The following is a 15,716-nucleotide window of genomic DNA, read 5'->3' as shown; positions in this document are numbered from 1 at the left end:
GGTTCTTTCTATAGCACATTTCCAAGAAAAATGATCATAATTATAATATTTCTGGCTGAGTTAAAATTGAATTGAATCGAATCAAACTGTGAAAGAGAATTGAATTGGTTGTAGAAATCTGTGACAATACCCAGCCATGCTCTTAGGCATGAATGGGAACTCATAGAGGCTCATTTGCCTCTATGTGATGGTCCTGTGATTGACTGGTGACCTGTCCAAGGCGTACCCTGCCTCTCACCTTATCTCAGCTGCTGTTAGACAACTCAGTAAACAGTTTGAGAAATGGATGGATGCTGGTAACACCTCAGAACTCTGATTAAAGCATCAGCAGCTCTAGTTCACTCATTACCCCTCAGCCATAAAAGGCTAATGGGCTATTGGCATGGACACCCAAGTTTGTGACTGTGATAACTTGAGAATGAGACAATGTAGGAGTTTCAAATTGATGCCATAGGCCATAGGTTTAGCCACGAACATCTCCGATAAGTCTGAATCTGTGACCTCAACCTCAAAGTCAAGGTCAGAGGTCAAGCTTTCAGAAAATCTTCTGAATGAGATTGAGAACGAGTTTTCATACCAAAGATGCATCTACTAGGAGGCTGAGGGGTAGCACTGGTGTCCACAATACAGATACATTTCTGTTACATATTGTAGCAACTAAGCATCAATATATCAACAACTTTCTTCCCCCAAATGTTTGGTTTGCAACACTAAGCAAAACATCATCAGCCTCTTTGTTCTATCATACTAGTTCAGATTGCTACCCAATATAAAGGTATGTGACATTTATGGATTAAAATACTTAAGCTTTTAATAAAATTCAAACTCATATTGATGCAGTATCGATGTCTTCACATGTCACTGGTGTGTGTGTCCTTTGATCGTGTCAGATATCAGGCTAATGCTAATGTTAACCAGTTACTTTTTAGATAACATATACTTTGAGTCCAGACGCAGGAAATTATTTTGTTTATATCCACCCTCCACCCTCTGTACATGTCTAAAGCTTCTCAACCGTGACTTTGTCTCCATATTGCTCAATCGCTCTTATATACTCAGATCAAATCCTGTTGCACCTGGTCACTCCCAATGCACGTCTTAAGATCTTCAACTCTACCACCTCCAGCTCAGCCTCCTGTGATTTTTTAAAATCAGTGCCACCATCATCAAATCATTCATCACAACAGGCCTCATCAGTGTAGTGTATTTGTTAACTTGACTCAAATTAGATTTAAAACTTAGGAAAAAAGTAAATGTTCTGTAAAACTTAAAAAAGGAAAGTAAGGAAAACAGTTTAAAATGAAAGCAAAGCATTTTAATAGACGCTAAAATACAAAATCCAGATCTGCATTCAGAAATGTGTGAATTTAAAACCATATTTACTATACATAGTGTAAATAAGCTCAAACCTCCAATCAGACCGTTATGCGGTGCAGGAACGTCATAAAAACATTCAAATTTGCACTTGTCATTTAGGAACATGTTACATCCAAGCTGATGCTCTGAAACAGTACAATCAATAAACACACACACATACACATGCTTTTTAATACATGAAATCAGGTAGAAAATATACACCAGCACACAAATAATTTAGAGCTCAGTGGACAAGTTACAGGAATACAAGGAAGATGTTCCACCATTTCCAAGAAGAAATGAAAATACCGCAGCTGTTTACTGAAACTGGATCTGTTCTGAGGAGGATGAAATGTATCATATTCACACTGCTTTGGTATACATCTAATCGGATACATATCTGATTTCTCAGAAATCAGAATGCCCGACTTACTTTCTGATTGTTGTTAAATATTCACACCGTTTAAAAAATAAAAATCATGGCAAATTTTCTAACATTCCTCCTGCGTTAAATGTTAGTAAATTAAAAAAAATACTCTAGCTTGGATGGACTCAGTCCATTAAAGAAATCTATATGAAATGTTGATACTTATTTTATCAGAAATGTTCCATTTTTATATTCAGTACTCGTTTGGTTTCCTTAGAAACAACTCTTAAACAAGGTAGTGACAAGACATAGCTGAAGCTGCTAAAAAATAAGAAAAAAAAATGAATGTGATCCTGATAACATTTGTAAATATTACCAGTCCAGCAAGAATATTCGGCTGAAAAAAAAAAAAAAAAAAAAAAAAAGGACATTAGAACCTCAGTCTGCTAAATTAGATTAAAATATCAGAGTATAAGCATGAAATGATGTGGAGCAATGTGGTTTCCTCTGTGGATGCGATTGGTTATGTAGAATTCATGAGCAAACTGCCAAGATCATCTTACTCCAGGTTTAAGTCATTTTGTGCAATAACATCCAAGGAATATCCCAAACTTTAAGGCCACACAGATTACAATTAGCATGATCTATCAGATCCATTTCTTCCTCATTAGACTGAAAACGTGGAGCAAACAAAAGCAAAGAGATATGCTTCCAGGACAAAATACATGTCAATCAATGACAAACACTTCATCTTATTTATATTACAGGATATTCCATCAGTGTGAAGGACCGCAAGCTCACTGCACCCACATGAAATATAAAATATTTATATTTTATGTACAAGACATGCTGAAATAGCACTGAGTCAACTTCATGCTTTACACTCTAGTTTGCAATTTCCCTCCACTGCTTGCTTTTTTGTTTGTTTGTCTGTTTTTTTAAAAACACCCACTTCAGATGATGCAACTCTTCATGGCACACACTGAAAGTGACAAGCAAAAGGAGATACAGGGAAATGCTGATAGTGAAGGGTGAAGGAGCTTAACCTGGCTCAAGGTCTGTACATTATGAGGTCAAATTATTATTTCCAGAAATCTGGCCGATGGTTTCAAAAGGCTGGAGGAAGTATCACTTCTAGATTGATGTTTGTCATCTCATTTGTTCAGCTTTATTTTAATTAATTATCCAGACCTGATAATGTACAGACATTGACCTGCTAAACAAGCTCAGTTTAGCTAAATCTACCATTAGTTGTTTGCCTGGAAGGCTCCCTGTGCAGCAGAGGAGGCTGCTCCAGCAGCAGCAGTTTGGAAGGTTTTACTGGTGAAGACGCCCTGAGAGAACTCCTGCTGCGCCTTCTGGAAACTGGCCCCAGTACGCCGGTACATGCTGTGGACCTGAGGAGGAAGACATTGTGAGAAAATTGCTGTTTAAACAGTTATGACAATTTGTGATTGTGACACACTGCACAATTATCCTGTCTCATGCAGGCAGGTCATCCCTGTATGGGAGCAGACACCAAACAAGCTACCTCTGCTGGAAAATAAATCCTGCTTCAGCCTGGTACTGCATGAGGTCTCTTCCTATTAAAAATCACCAGGTACTGCTCATAGGGGATCAACTCATTTTGTCTTCTCTCTAATATAAAGCAATTTGTAATGACTGTTTTGATCTGGTGCTACAAAAATGAAGTAGAATTTTTATTTTTTTCTAAATTGAATTTAGCAGGCAGCACAACAAGAGGGTTGCTGGTTCAAACATGCTGGCCAGATGGGGTTCTCTCTGGATACACTGGTTTCTTCCCACAGTCCAGAGATAAGCATGTCGTATTTCTAAAAATGCCTTAGATGTGAGTGTGAATGACTGTCTTTCTCTCTGTGTTAGCCTTGTGACACAATGGTGACCTGTCCAGGATCTACCTTGCTTCTTGCCCTATTAGAAGCATAGGGCTGCAATAGGCTCCTGAACTTGACACGCATTTAAGAATGAATGAATGGCTGGAATTCCATTTCATTCTGATTGGTGCACTTGAACGATTTGCACTGGTATTAACAAAAAATCAACCATAAAATTACACAGACATCTACCAACTGTTGATTAGTGACTCAACAAGTAAAATAACCACAGATAAAAACTGTTCTGAAGAAAATTTGAAAAAAAAAAAAAAAAAAAAAAAAAAAGAAAAGTGAGGCGACTCTTACCATCTTGAGCAGAATGACAGACATCACAGCGCACAAAGTGAAGAGGATGGCCACTATGATCATGATGATTCCCACTGCCTGGTGTCCACTGATGACAGTGAATGCAGAGAGCCAACCACTGCAACAAACATCAGAGTTTTAGGTGATCTTATGAACAGCATCAGTGAAACTTAAAATTGTATTCAACAGAAGGAAACATTTCTATGCAGGTACATATGGCACACATGTACGCTGTTATATTAGATTTGAGGAGAAGAGAAGAATGTGTGTTTCAGAAGCAGCAGGACAAAAACAAAAACAAATGCCAACCACTTTCTGGTTAAATAATTAACGTGAAATAAATAAACATCACTGCCCTCATTTTCTGCTGCTCTTATTCTCCTTTTTACCTTTAAAACTGTGTTTGACTTTAATACATTTATAATTAATTTGATCGTAATATTAAGATGCTAAAAAAAATAGGAAAAAAGGAAAAAAACAACAAACAAACACAAAGTAAAAAAATAGCAAAAGGAAAAGGTTAGTATTTAAAATGGATCACTGGTTTAAGAGCAGAGGTTATGACACCGTATTCTGATGCAGTTTCAGCTGAAACACACTTAGATTGGGAAAAGAGAACAAAGAAATGGTGAGGTAACAGATTGCAAGCAGCAGAAACTTACAGAGTTACCAGCAGACAGAGAGGCAGCAGGCTAGAGGCTGAAGAATGGAAAGTTTCTGTCGTAAGAGATGAAAGATTGCAGAAAATGAAGGAAAGAGAGAGGACGGCAGCTGACAGGCTAAATGACCGGTAATAGTTCTGATTATTTAACGCAACAAATCACAAGCACACAAAACACTTTGTCAGTCAGAGGGACACGATCACAACTTGAATACTCCCGTGAAACCGGTTATTTTATGATCTATTCATGAGCTCTTATGAGATTCATACATACTATGAATTAATATTAATATAAACATAATTATTCTGTCAAATTTATGCGTTATATTATAACATTTGTTCGAACTTGAACTTAAAATATACTTATTGCAATTTCTGTTTTTTAAACTTCTAAATTTCACTAAAGCCGCCCACAGAATATGAAATAACTGTTACGACTTTATATCCAAAACGTCTGTGGTTTGTGATGAAGATGCACAAACTGAAGTTGAAATAGTTGAAATGACTCTGATTTAATTTCATGCAGTGCATATATCTACCATAACATGGTGGAATAATATAAGCTTTATTTATCCAGATATGTAATTAAATACAGATGCCCTAGAGTTTAAAAAAAATTTCTTTTAAATTTGTAGAGGGTAATAAAAAACAAAAAAGTTAACCCAACAAGCATAAATTGAGTATATCCTAAAAATATTATTTCAAATATATACTTAAAAACATAAACGTAATGCCCACATATTTACTTTTGAAGAAGCCATCCGGAAAACTACAGTTTTTATTGTAAATTGGACATACATGACACTCACCTGTTGCCCCAGTGGGGTATGCCTATTGACTGGATGATGAAGATTACCACTTGGCAAAAAAACACAAAGAAGAAGAAGAAGAAGCTGAAGGAGCTGTCAGTCCTGAAAAAATGGAAAAAAAATGTACACGTCTGTAAACGTTTGTAAAATTCAGATGAAAAAATGCCTTTTAATCAGAGTTCTTAAAAACACACATCACTGTCCACACACGGGGTCAAATGATGCATACAATAATAATGATAATAATAATAATAATAATAATGATGTATACTTTATTGATCCCCATGGGGAAATAGCTCTCTGCATTTAACCCATTCACTCTGTGAAGCAGTGCCTTTCATGATGGGGGACTCACCTGAAGGCCTTGTAGACGGGTCGGTACCAGCAGAGGAAGGAGCAGGGAGCAAAGAGGATGAGCCAGAGAATGGAGAGACCAAAGTCCACACCATTGCTTGAAGCCGTGGTGAAGAAAGCCAAACATGCCAGCAGGTTGAGGAACAGAGTCACACAGTTGACTGAGGACGACAGTAGAGAGAGTCAGTGATTGTATTCTAGTCAGAATTTCAGTATCATGTATGTATACAGCAAAGAAGAAAAAAAACTAAACAGTACTGGCTGGAGTCTTTTTCCTATCACACCAACCGGTGTTGTTAAGAAGTGATTTTAAGGTATATTTTGACACCGATTCAGAGCTTCAAACCTTCCTGAAAAGTTTTTATTTCTCAGACTTTCAATGTCCACCCCCCTAAAAATGTTATGTGCTTACACATCCAGAGGTAGTACATCATCTTGCAGACTCTCTGGTACTCTGGGGGGATTTCCTCTGAGAAGTCCTGGTAAAAACACGGTTTGATGGGGAAGAACTTTGGAAGTGGAGGCCAGTTGTTCTCTTTACCTGTAGAATCAAGATATAACATCAGCATGGCAAACTATAAATACAAGACAGCAGATATCATGAGCATGAACAGAGTTTAACAACAAGCAATCGGTGGTTATTTTTAAAATACTGACACATTCATCTGAGTCATTTACTCAAGTGTGTGGGAGTCAATGTACAGCAGCATTTCTACCTAAGCAGGATAATGTCACTGCCGTGCCTCTGGAACATAACTGCGCTGTTTACATAAACCTATGTAAACATCTGCTTTTTAAACTAAACTAAAAACTTATCACCACAATTTATTAAGTTTGCATCAGCAGATGCAGCACATGAAGATACATTTTTAAAACAGGTAAAAAAAAATTAAAAAAAATTCTCATACAAACAGCCTCAGTCACACACCAGAGTAGATAATTAACAGATAATGATCTTCATATTATTGTTATAGCTCTTTGCAGACCTATTGATATGAATATCAGAGCCAAAAAAACAAACAAAACAAAATAAAGCCCGTGTGTGCAAGGATGTAGTTTTATATTTGTCTTTGGTACATAATGCACACGTTGCAAATCATTGTCTGTGATCAGGGCGCTGTGCTGAGGAGTTTTGTTTTTAATGACCTGTCGGGCCTCTGCTCTGTAGCTCATGCTCTCTGCGGTCCAGCTCGGCAGCTTTCCTCTCCAGCTCTTCCTGCTGCCTCAGCAGGTTGGCCTGAGCTGCAGCAGCAGTTGCCTGAAAAAGGAGGAAACGCTTCACTCAACCACCACATTAGATGCACAGAAAATTATCTAAGCCACTGTCAGGAGATTCAGATTTCATGCAAATAGCAAGGAAACGGTGCAGAAATGATTCACTTCACATATAAGCTTTCTAGTTTCAGTTTTTAACACGCAAGACAGCAATGAGTTGCTGTGAGCCTCTTCAATAAACACTCTGAATTGCATCTGTTTTCACAGGCATCTAAAAGGGTGTACTTGACTTTTAAATGACATATTACAGGAAATACATATTCATGGTTTTCATATCTGATCTCTGACTTGCCAGGAAAAGGTAGGACGCAGGTGATCTGTTTTGCTATTCATGAATATTTATAGGACAGAACAAAGAGCTTCATTATAATAATGTGTAAAGTGAGTAGATGTTTGTGTAGCAACCACACATCCTGACGTAAGGACCATACTGAGAGTCTGAAGGGACAGATTGCCCTTTAGACACATCCAGTTATTTTAGAATTCTAAACTGAGCCACGTGTTGGCAAAAAATGTAATTTCTAAACATTTTATTCTTTGAATCAGGTGTTGCTGGACTAGAATAGTTAGTAGGTAGGATTATGCCTTTAGTCTGACTTTATCATGTAGAGAAATTACATTAAAAGCTCAGTTTTGTGATCTTTTTGGCAAAATAAGGTTTGGACATTTAGTTCGATGTAGCAACTAAATGGCTTTGAGTAAAAAAAACAGCTACACCATCTGTGTGAAAAATAACTGTTAATTAAACACAGGCAGGATAAGTAGAAATGGAAGTTAAGAAAATACTCTTTCTTAGTGGTTTCCAAACTTTTAGTACCCAGTGCACAACAGAGGGCAAGACAAAATGCACACCTCCATTCACACTGTCACTAAATAACATCCAATTGTCGTCATAGTTATTATGAGTTCTTGTAAATGTGCTGCAATTTTTTTTAATCAGATAAGTGGTGTGTTTGGTATAAATTCTCACCTGTGGACTGGGCTCTGTAGATGGCTGTAGCACAGCAGGAGATGTGGTGTGAGCCGCTACTCCATCCTAAAAAAAAAACCAACAATAAGCAAACAAAAGATTCAAATGCAACCAGTAAAAGAGAAGGAATACCAGGAAAACAAGGCTAAGAAGATAAAGGGAATGGCGACATAAACAAGCAAAGAAGACCAAAAAATTGAAATGATGAACTGAAAGATGGTGAGAAAAAACAAAAGATACAACATTTTGACAGGAAGACGAAATAATAAGGAAATGTGCAGATAAGACACCATCAAATGGTTTCAAACCCAACAAAACGAGTAGAAAATGTAGCTTCCAGATGTCTTACATTGGGTTGAGCAGAGAAAGGGTTGTACTGGTCAACTGGTTCAATGTTGGACTTTGTCACCTGAGTGACAGAGGGATCCTGGAAAAACAATAAAAACATGTTCTAATCTTTATCAACTTTTCTCCATGCAGCAAATAATAATGGGTCACCTGAAAATCTACAAATACATTTTGATCCAATTTCTGTCTCTGATGACGGCTGGAAGTATTTCTTATCTTTTAGCCAAAAGCTGCAGAAATAAGTATAGGTGCTATACAGTAACGAAAAAGAGGCCACTTCTACCAGGTTTGGTGAGCTGCTATGAGAGGTAAGTGCATTTACATGGCTTAACTGAACCGTCTTGCAAGAATATCAAGTTTATTTAGATATGCTCGACTTAAATGACACAAAGAAGAAATTCATTTAGTGCTGTTCATTTTCTCTCCAGAAGAACTCTCTGTTATAAGCTTTACCATTTCCTGAAACACTGAAAGGAACCCTCAAAAAAGAAAAAGGAAGCAGAGATTATGAAATCTCGTATCATGCTTTGCCAAAGTCATAAAGTAAAGTACAATAACATCCAGCAATAACCTCTGAGGTTCCTGGTGATATTACCCCTGGAGAAGCACTGGTAATCATTAAATGACTCTAGTGAGCTCACTATTGATTTAACCGCTCTCTATATTATGAGAAGGCACTGCTTATTTTGACACGTCTGAGAAAAGAAAGTCAGGACTTTGGTCCTGATAAATTCCATCAAAGTTCAATACATTTTACACACATGCACGCAATTACAGATTTCTCTCAAAGCCTTTTAAGACCTTTTGGAGACCTTTTAAAGGCTTAAAAACATTATATACACATACAGTTTTCTTCCTCCAATAAACCTTTTTATGAAGGAATTAAACTGTAAAGCACAACCTAAATCTAAAATAAAAAACTAGAAAGCATGTTTTGACATCTGCACCAGATGATGACACTATTTTGGCACCTTGTGGCATCCCAACACATGACCAAAAATTTAAATTATGCACTTTATATTGGCATGCAAAAAAAAAAAAATATGAGGGGGGAAAAAAAAGGTACCAGGAAATTTTTATTCACACCAAAACTACAACAGTAACTGCCACACATGACTCCACTTCAGCCCGACAGGGTCTCTGGAGCCTCCTGTGATGTAACACGCATGTGTCGTGATGTAATTCAACAAGGGTCTGTCCTATTTGAAAGGAAGATTGTAAGATTTCCAGGATGTGCCAACAGCTTAATTGCAAATTGTCCTTTTGTATTTGTACTTAAGTGGCTGTCACTCAATATCGGTAAGGAAAACCAAAGAGACCCTGCAAAGCAGAATTACAGTCTCAATTAAACTTACACAAATATTTTATTGTTCTCCATCTTCCTGACACAGCTTCAGCTTCTGTTTAACTTAATTGCTACCACTTGTCCCAGTTACACCTCACACAATTATTTCTGCTTTCTTTTCTCCTCTCCAATCTATAGCAATTTCCTGAAGACCGATGAGATTCTCTGATCCAGTACCTGAAGTTTTTGGACACACCTCTACACTCAGCAGTTCCCTCAGAATGAAGGCTCAAACTCAGCCCAGCTACCAGCTTTGTGGATCTATCAAAAAAGAAATAAAAAAAAATCCAGGCCTTAAAATGGGACACAGCTCAAGATGTGTCGGGGGTGGGGCCTGTAGGCTCAGTCTGGAAAACTTGGCCTAGTTGTTCAGCAGCAGTAGTCAGAGTCTGAATCAGAGATGTCTTCAGGTAGATTGGAGAGATTTTTTTTTCCCCAGAAGGTTCAAACACTATAATCTACATAACCAGTGAAGGGGTTATCACAAAACTGAGTTAGCAGGTTTGTATTCTTTTCCTGTGTCCTAGTCAGAAGAGTCCTAGTCGAGCTGCAAGAAGTCCTGCTGCGTTTCCATATCCTGTGTACTTCAACAGGTTGTCCATGCTTTCTTTCCAGAGGATGAACAGAAATTCCATACTGTCTGCTCCATGGCCGTGTCTTGAGCAGACACGCCACACAACATAGGCTGAACCAGCTTGTTTCTGATGGTGGTGCAACCTCTGGCCTGCTCTTCACATCTTTCAGTAGGGAAAGTATCTGAGCATGATTACTATGAATCTCCCTTTGATATCTGGATTCTTCAGAGGGCTGGGCAATGGAGTCAGACGCTCTTTTTTAGTTGGAGCCCTAGTCAGTTCTTTTCTTTGTGAAGTCTAGCAGCAGTGAATTAGTTGACAGTTGACAATGGAAATAATGGTTTCCTAAGGCTGAGTTTGTTAAGCCCTCTGGGGCTGAAAAATTGAAGCAGCTGAACAAGTTCTAAAAACTGCAGTTCTTCTAATGGCCACTTAAGGTTTACTCAAAATATGAGTTACAGTGGAAGGATATGCATATTTGATTTGGCACAGATTATTACATATTGTGTTTGCAACCCTCCCAATGACCTTTGTCTACTCCAGGTCTCGATTTCAGCAACATACCAACATGGCAGCAGCCACAATGTCAATATTTAAAATTCAGAAAGCAGAGGGTTATGCGACAGTAGCTATAACCACTGTCATATACATATATGAAATACACAATTTACTGATGGGGTGTGGTGGTTGCTACTATGTCGTAAAATGTAACTTGTGCATATGTAGACTCATACCCTGTCCTCATTAAAACATTCCTTATAAAAGGTTTGAATGTAACTCAACAGCCTGTGATGTTCTGGAAGAACCTGAAACTGTGCTGTAAATTACTCTGACAAAGTCTCAGAGATAATCCCAGACTGGCACATAAAAAGAAACATCTAAACACATATATATACAAATATCTAATATTTACACTAGAACATATTGTAACAACTAAGCTTTTATTTGGTAATGCTGGTGTACAATGCAGTCCTGAGAAATGCTGCATCTGCAAGTTTGTGTGAACTCGGTGGGTGATCAAAAACAAAACAAACTATGACACAGTAACAACTTCCAGAATCACTTCAATAATCTGGGACAAATCAGTCCTTCCTTTAAAAGGTAGACGGAACGAGTACTTCACATGACTACGTGACACGTCACTCACCAACAGTGTGATAAGAGCTCGCCTGCTCGTTAATATGTGCTTGTGACACACCTGCAAACATTCCCAGACGGCAACATCGGGATATCTGAGTGAGATGATCAACAGCTAGCAATATAAAGGGAAAAGGGTGAATGGAATTAACCTTTAAACCCATTTAAATGACCCATGATGCATTTTACTAAACAACTCCTTGTTGCCTGCAAAGACATTCAAAGGCTCTCATGCAAAAACGTGTTTACCTCATTGCAGAGTTTAAAAACATATGCTTAGTAAACAGCGACGAGTGGCTTATTATACATCCTTTAAGGAGACAAACCGACAGCAGTGAATATAGTAACTGATGACAGTAAACTTACACAGTCTCTGAAATGAAAACCGAGCTGGGATAAGCCTCAAACAAGAGGACAGCATCTTCAAAACAACAGACAGACATACAAAGATGCAGTTTTCCATATATGCTGATATATGGAAAACTGCATACTTTATATAGATGACAGGTAAACATGGCATATTTTAATACAAAAAAATAATACAGTGACTTTAACGTCTCTGTACAAGGAAACCGGACATGCTCTCATAACTGCTGATTGCCTAGGTGTGGCCATTTCAAAACAGCAGCTGGATACTACTACTACTTTTTACATTAGATACCAAAGCAATGGGGCGCCGGTTTAGCTCACTGGGTGAGCAGGTGACCAAATGCAGTATGGCATGGATTCGTCTCCAACCCGCGTCCCTTTGCTGCATGCATTCCCCTTTCTCTACCCCCTTTCCTAACCATAGGAAAGTGACACACCTGTAAACATTCCCACCTCTAAACATCTTCACTGCGTCTGTCCGGCAAAGGCCCAAAAATAATAATTTAGATACCACAGCCACACAGTGCTACAAATGATACAAGTACATGCTCAGAAAGGCCAACAGGGGGGAAAAACATGCACATTTTTAATATTTTTAATATTCTTTAAGTCTTTCAAAGGTTGGTAACATGTTAAATATTTAATGTGACCACAGACAGCGAGCTTTTATGAACAGAACTGCTTTTCAGAGTACATATTATACTCCAGCTGCTACTAGGGTATTTATCCAGTCCACCCACCAAACAAACAGAAGTCTCCACTGACGTCACACCTATTGAACACTTGAGATAACAAAAGTTCCATTCTGCAATACTGTAAAAGCATAATGCCACTTAAATCTTACACAGAATAGTACCCACAGGTCATTGGTTTTGATTTGGAGTGTGACAAGAGCAATTCACTGTTAAATATGTCACACTAAATGTGAGGTCTGGTTGAACCTTGAACTCTGAATGCTCCTGTAAACTGTTGCTCTCTCTGCAATAAGATAGATTTCTTAACCTTTGGTAGAGCTGAAAAACCCTAACAACAGCACGTGTGTGTTAACAGATGCAAATACCCACTTATCTATGCGGGTATTCAAATCTGATATCATGATCAAGCCATAGTGATTGATCTGCTACGTTTCTATTCACCTTTTATGTTGCGTTTTATCTAATTCACATTTTCAAGAATGCCCACTGTTACTAAAATGTTATGCTTCATTTCAAAACTGTTAAATAAGGAGAGTTATGACAGGTTCAGCCTTCAATTTTTTTTAACTTTATGAACTTCATATTGCATAATAAGAAGGAAAGATGGAAAACATAAACAGGTTCTTTACTACTGCAGAAACTAGGCTAATATGTCTAGCTCATGTCCTAGAGAAAAAAAACAAGAAAACTTATGGAGTGTGAGATAATTCCTGACAGACTTCAAAGGTTTCTGTGAAAGAGAAAGAGAAAACCTGATATAAAAGGACTGTTTCCTTGCATGTACATACACATGTACAATAAATCACATTCTTATATATACATATATATGGATAAAAAATAACAAGCAAAAGATGAAGGTTAACATTTTAAATTGGTGCTCTTCCATTGCTGGAGTTTGAAACTTCTGTGTTAAAAACTGTGTTAAAGGAGTATGAGACACAGTGACATAGGAAAAACTAGGTTTTTAAAGAGTAACTTACATTAGGGATTAATCAGTGTCAGAGTGTCCCTAACTGCTGCTTCTGTGTCAGCCATTTATTTCATTTTCATCCTTTTTCTTGGCTGGCATAATATTAAATCACAGACTGGTGCATTTAAAGGGGTTGTCTACCCTTAGTGAGCACTCAAAGCACTTAAAGACTAAAAGGCACATCTTCCTTTTCACAGACATATTCACATTGTACTTTATTCTACTTGTCTTTTTCTATGACTTCTGTGACTTTCTATTGATTCATTTTCAATTTCAGGCGAGGACTAGGCAATAATGGACCGGGGGGGTCCTTGGCCCAAGGACACTTTCATGCAGACTGAAGCAGCAAGGGGTCAAACCACTTCCTTTATGAATGGCAAATAATTCTAGCTCCTGAGTGTACTACAAAGTACAATTAATGGGTCAGTGAGCTATGTCAAACTTAACTTCACAGTTTCTTGTGTCTCAAAAGTGGCTCTCTTCATAACTGACCAAATCACCTTGGTAACTTAGACTGAACACATAGCCTTGTCCGGAGCAGGTTATGTTCAGTTTTGGTTTATAATCCACTGGAAGAATCTGCTGCCCTGCTGTAAAACTATAGTGGTACAGATTGCACACTGCACTGTCACTGGAATGTGCATATATTCAGTTGGCAAAGCAGAAAATTATAAGTTTTTATACTTTGTTCTTTGCTGCCAAGTCTCTTTTACAGTGCTGTAACTGCAGATACTAGACCACAGAATATACACCAAAAAATACATGTTAAATCAATTTCCCTTTCAACAAACTAAGTGATTTCCACGTCCTTGATTAGGCTATGAAACAGTAACGATTACTGCTTAAATGTATCCAGCCTAAAGTTTCAGAGCCTAATGTGCAGCTGTCATGTTAGAAATAAAGAGCAGCACCGAGAGTTCACTCAAACTAAAATGTTTATTTTACCGTTCAGTGCACGAAATCACCACATAATAGTTTTCTGCAGCTTTAACCTCTTATTTGCGACACTGCTGGATTTTACTGTCAGATTTTTTGCACTCTTTATAGATTCTAATCATCAGTTTACATCATCTTCAGATAATGCCTCTAGAGTAGGCGGCACTCATAACGATCATTTTGTGCATATGAGGTGTGAAAAGTCCTTTTTTTTTTAAGTTTGAAGCAGAAAACCCGTCTTAACAGAGAACGCTAGTAACCACCATTGTGATCCCTATTACCTCAGGCTAGGGTTTTAGGTTTTGTCACGCCAGCTAATACTAAGAAAACCTGGCTGTGTTTAACTTCTTTCACAGTATACCCCTCAAAGCTTCAACACGTCTTTGTTAAAAAGCGAACAGAAACATTAATGACCAGATGTGAAATTCTGGGCTTGTTTCTGTTATTAAACCATTTTAGTGCAAGGGAACAAAAGAATATCTATAAAGACATAGCAACTAAACACTCTTACTCTCACTATTTCTGAACATTTACCCAGGGGAAAATGTATGGGAACATGAGGATAAGAACATTCCCAGTAGGCTTTCCTACTATAAATCTGTTCATATAACTATATATTATTTTAGTGCATATAAAGAAAGACCTTAGTTTGTCGCTCGCCCATTTTAATATTTTAAAGTGAAGGAAGGACGTTCCTATTTCCACAAACAACTGGCCTACTACCAGACATCCTGTGTGCTAGAAGCTCTTTGTAGGGAGAAAACCAGCAGTTTCGATAAACGTCACATTACAAACCACCAAAACTATCACAAATCACGTCTAAGACATTAGAAATACACACAATAATGTACATTATCTTCCGAAGGAAGCAGAAAAGAGGTGTTGTGGCTTAAAAAAATATATTTGACACACATTTTTAGTAGGTTACAGTTTAACTTCCTGCAACTAAACTCACAGGATACCCAGCCGTTTTACAAAAAAAGCCACGTGATTGGTTAAAAATCTGTCAGTCACACTTCCTGCCAAATGGTTGCAATCCTCAAAGACGTAGGTCCCCGCCCCGACATCCACCCAACAAGTTTCCTGGCGTGCTGGCTACCGTTTAACTGCCGCCGTTTGATATGTCACCGACTGCGCCTTATAATCTCAGTCCTCGTACTTACATTGAAAGGGTTTTCGCTGGCAGCATCTGCGAACGGGTTGTTATCAAATTCCGACATTTTGAAAATGTTGCGAGGTGTTCTTTTTGTCTTCTCTGAAGGTGGAGTTAACAACAAACTCTTCCCTATCGCTTCTGGTGCCTGTCCTACCACTTCCTCGAATAAAGTTTAAAGCGCATGCGCACTGA

At 37.9% G+C, this 15,716-nt stretch overlaps 1 protein-coding gene across 1 annotated transcript; it reads right to left on the bottom strand.

Moving 5' to 3' along the window:
• Positions 1-1,293: 1,293 nt before the first annotated feature.
• Positions 1,294-15,685, bottom strand: scamp2 (secretory carrier membrane protein 2). Its single transcript, XM_031731790.2, has 9 exons — positions 15,532-15,685; positions 8,343-8,420; positions 7,994-8,059; positions 6,895-7,006; positions 6,161-6,289; positions 5,750-5,909; positions 5,395-5,496; positions 3,925-4,042; positions 1,294-3,120 (listed from the first exon to the last, which is right to left on the bottom strand). Exons 1-9 carry the CDS (start codon positions 15,586-15,588, stop codon positions 2,971-2,973), a joined length of 972 nt encoding a protein of 323 aa, XP_031587650.1. The 5' UTR covers positions 15,589-15,685; the 3' UTR covers positions 1,294-2,970.
• Positions 15,686-15,716: the final 31 nt, after the last annotated feature.

The sequence above is a fragment of the Oreochromis aureus genome, linkage group 7 (genome assembly GCF_013358895.1).
Source record: "Oreochromis aureus strain Israel breed Guangdong linkage group 7, ZZ_aureus, whole genome shotgun sequence".
Classification (NCBI taxonomy): domain Eukaryota; kingdom Metazoa; phylum Chordata; class Actinopteri; order Cichliformes; family Cichlidae; genus Oreochromis; species Oreochromis aureus.
This window is presented reverse-complemented; position numbering and strand designations above follow the sequence as displayed.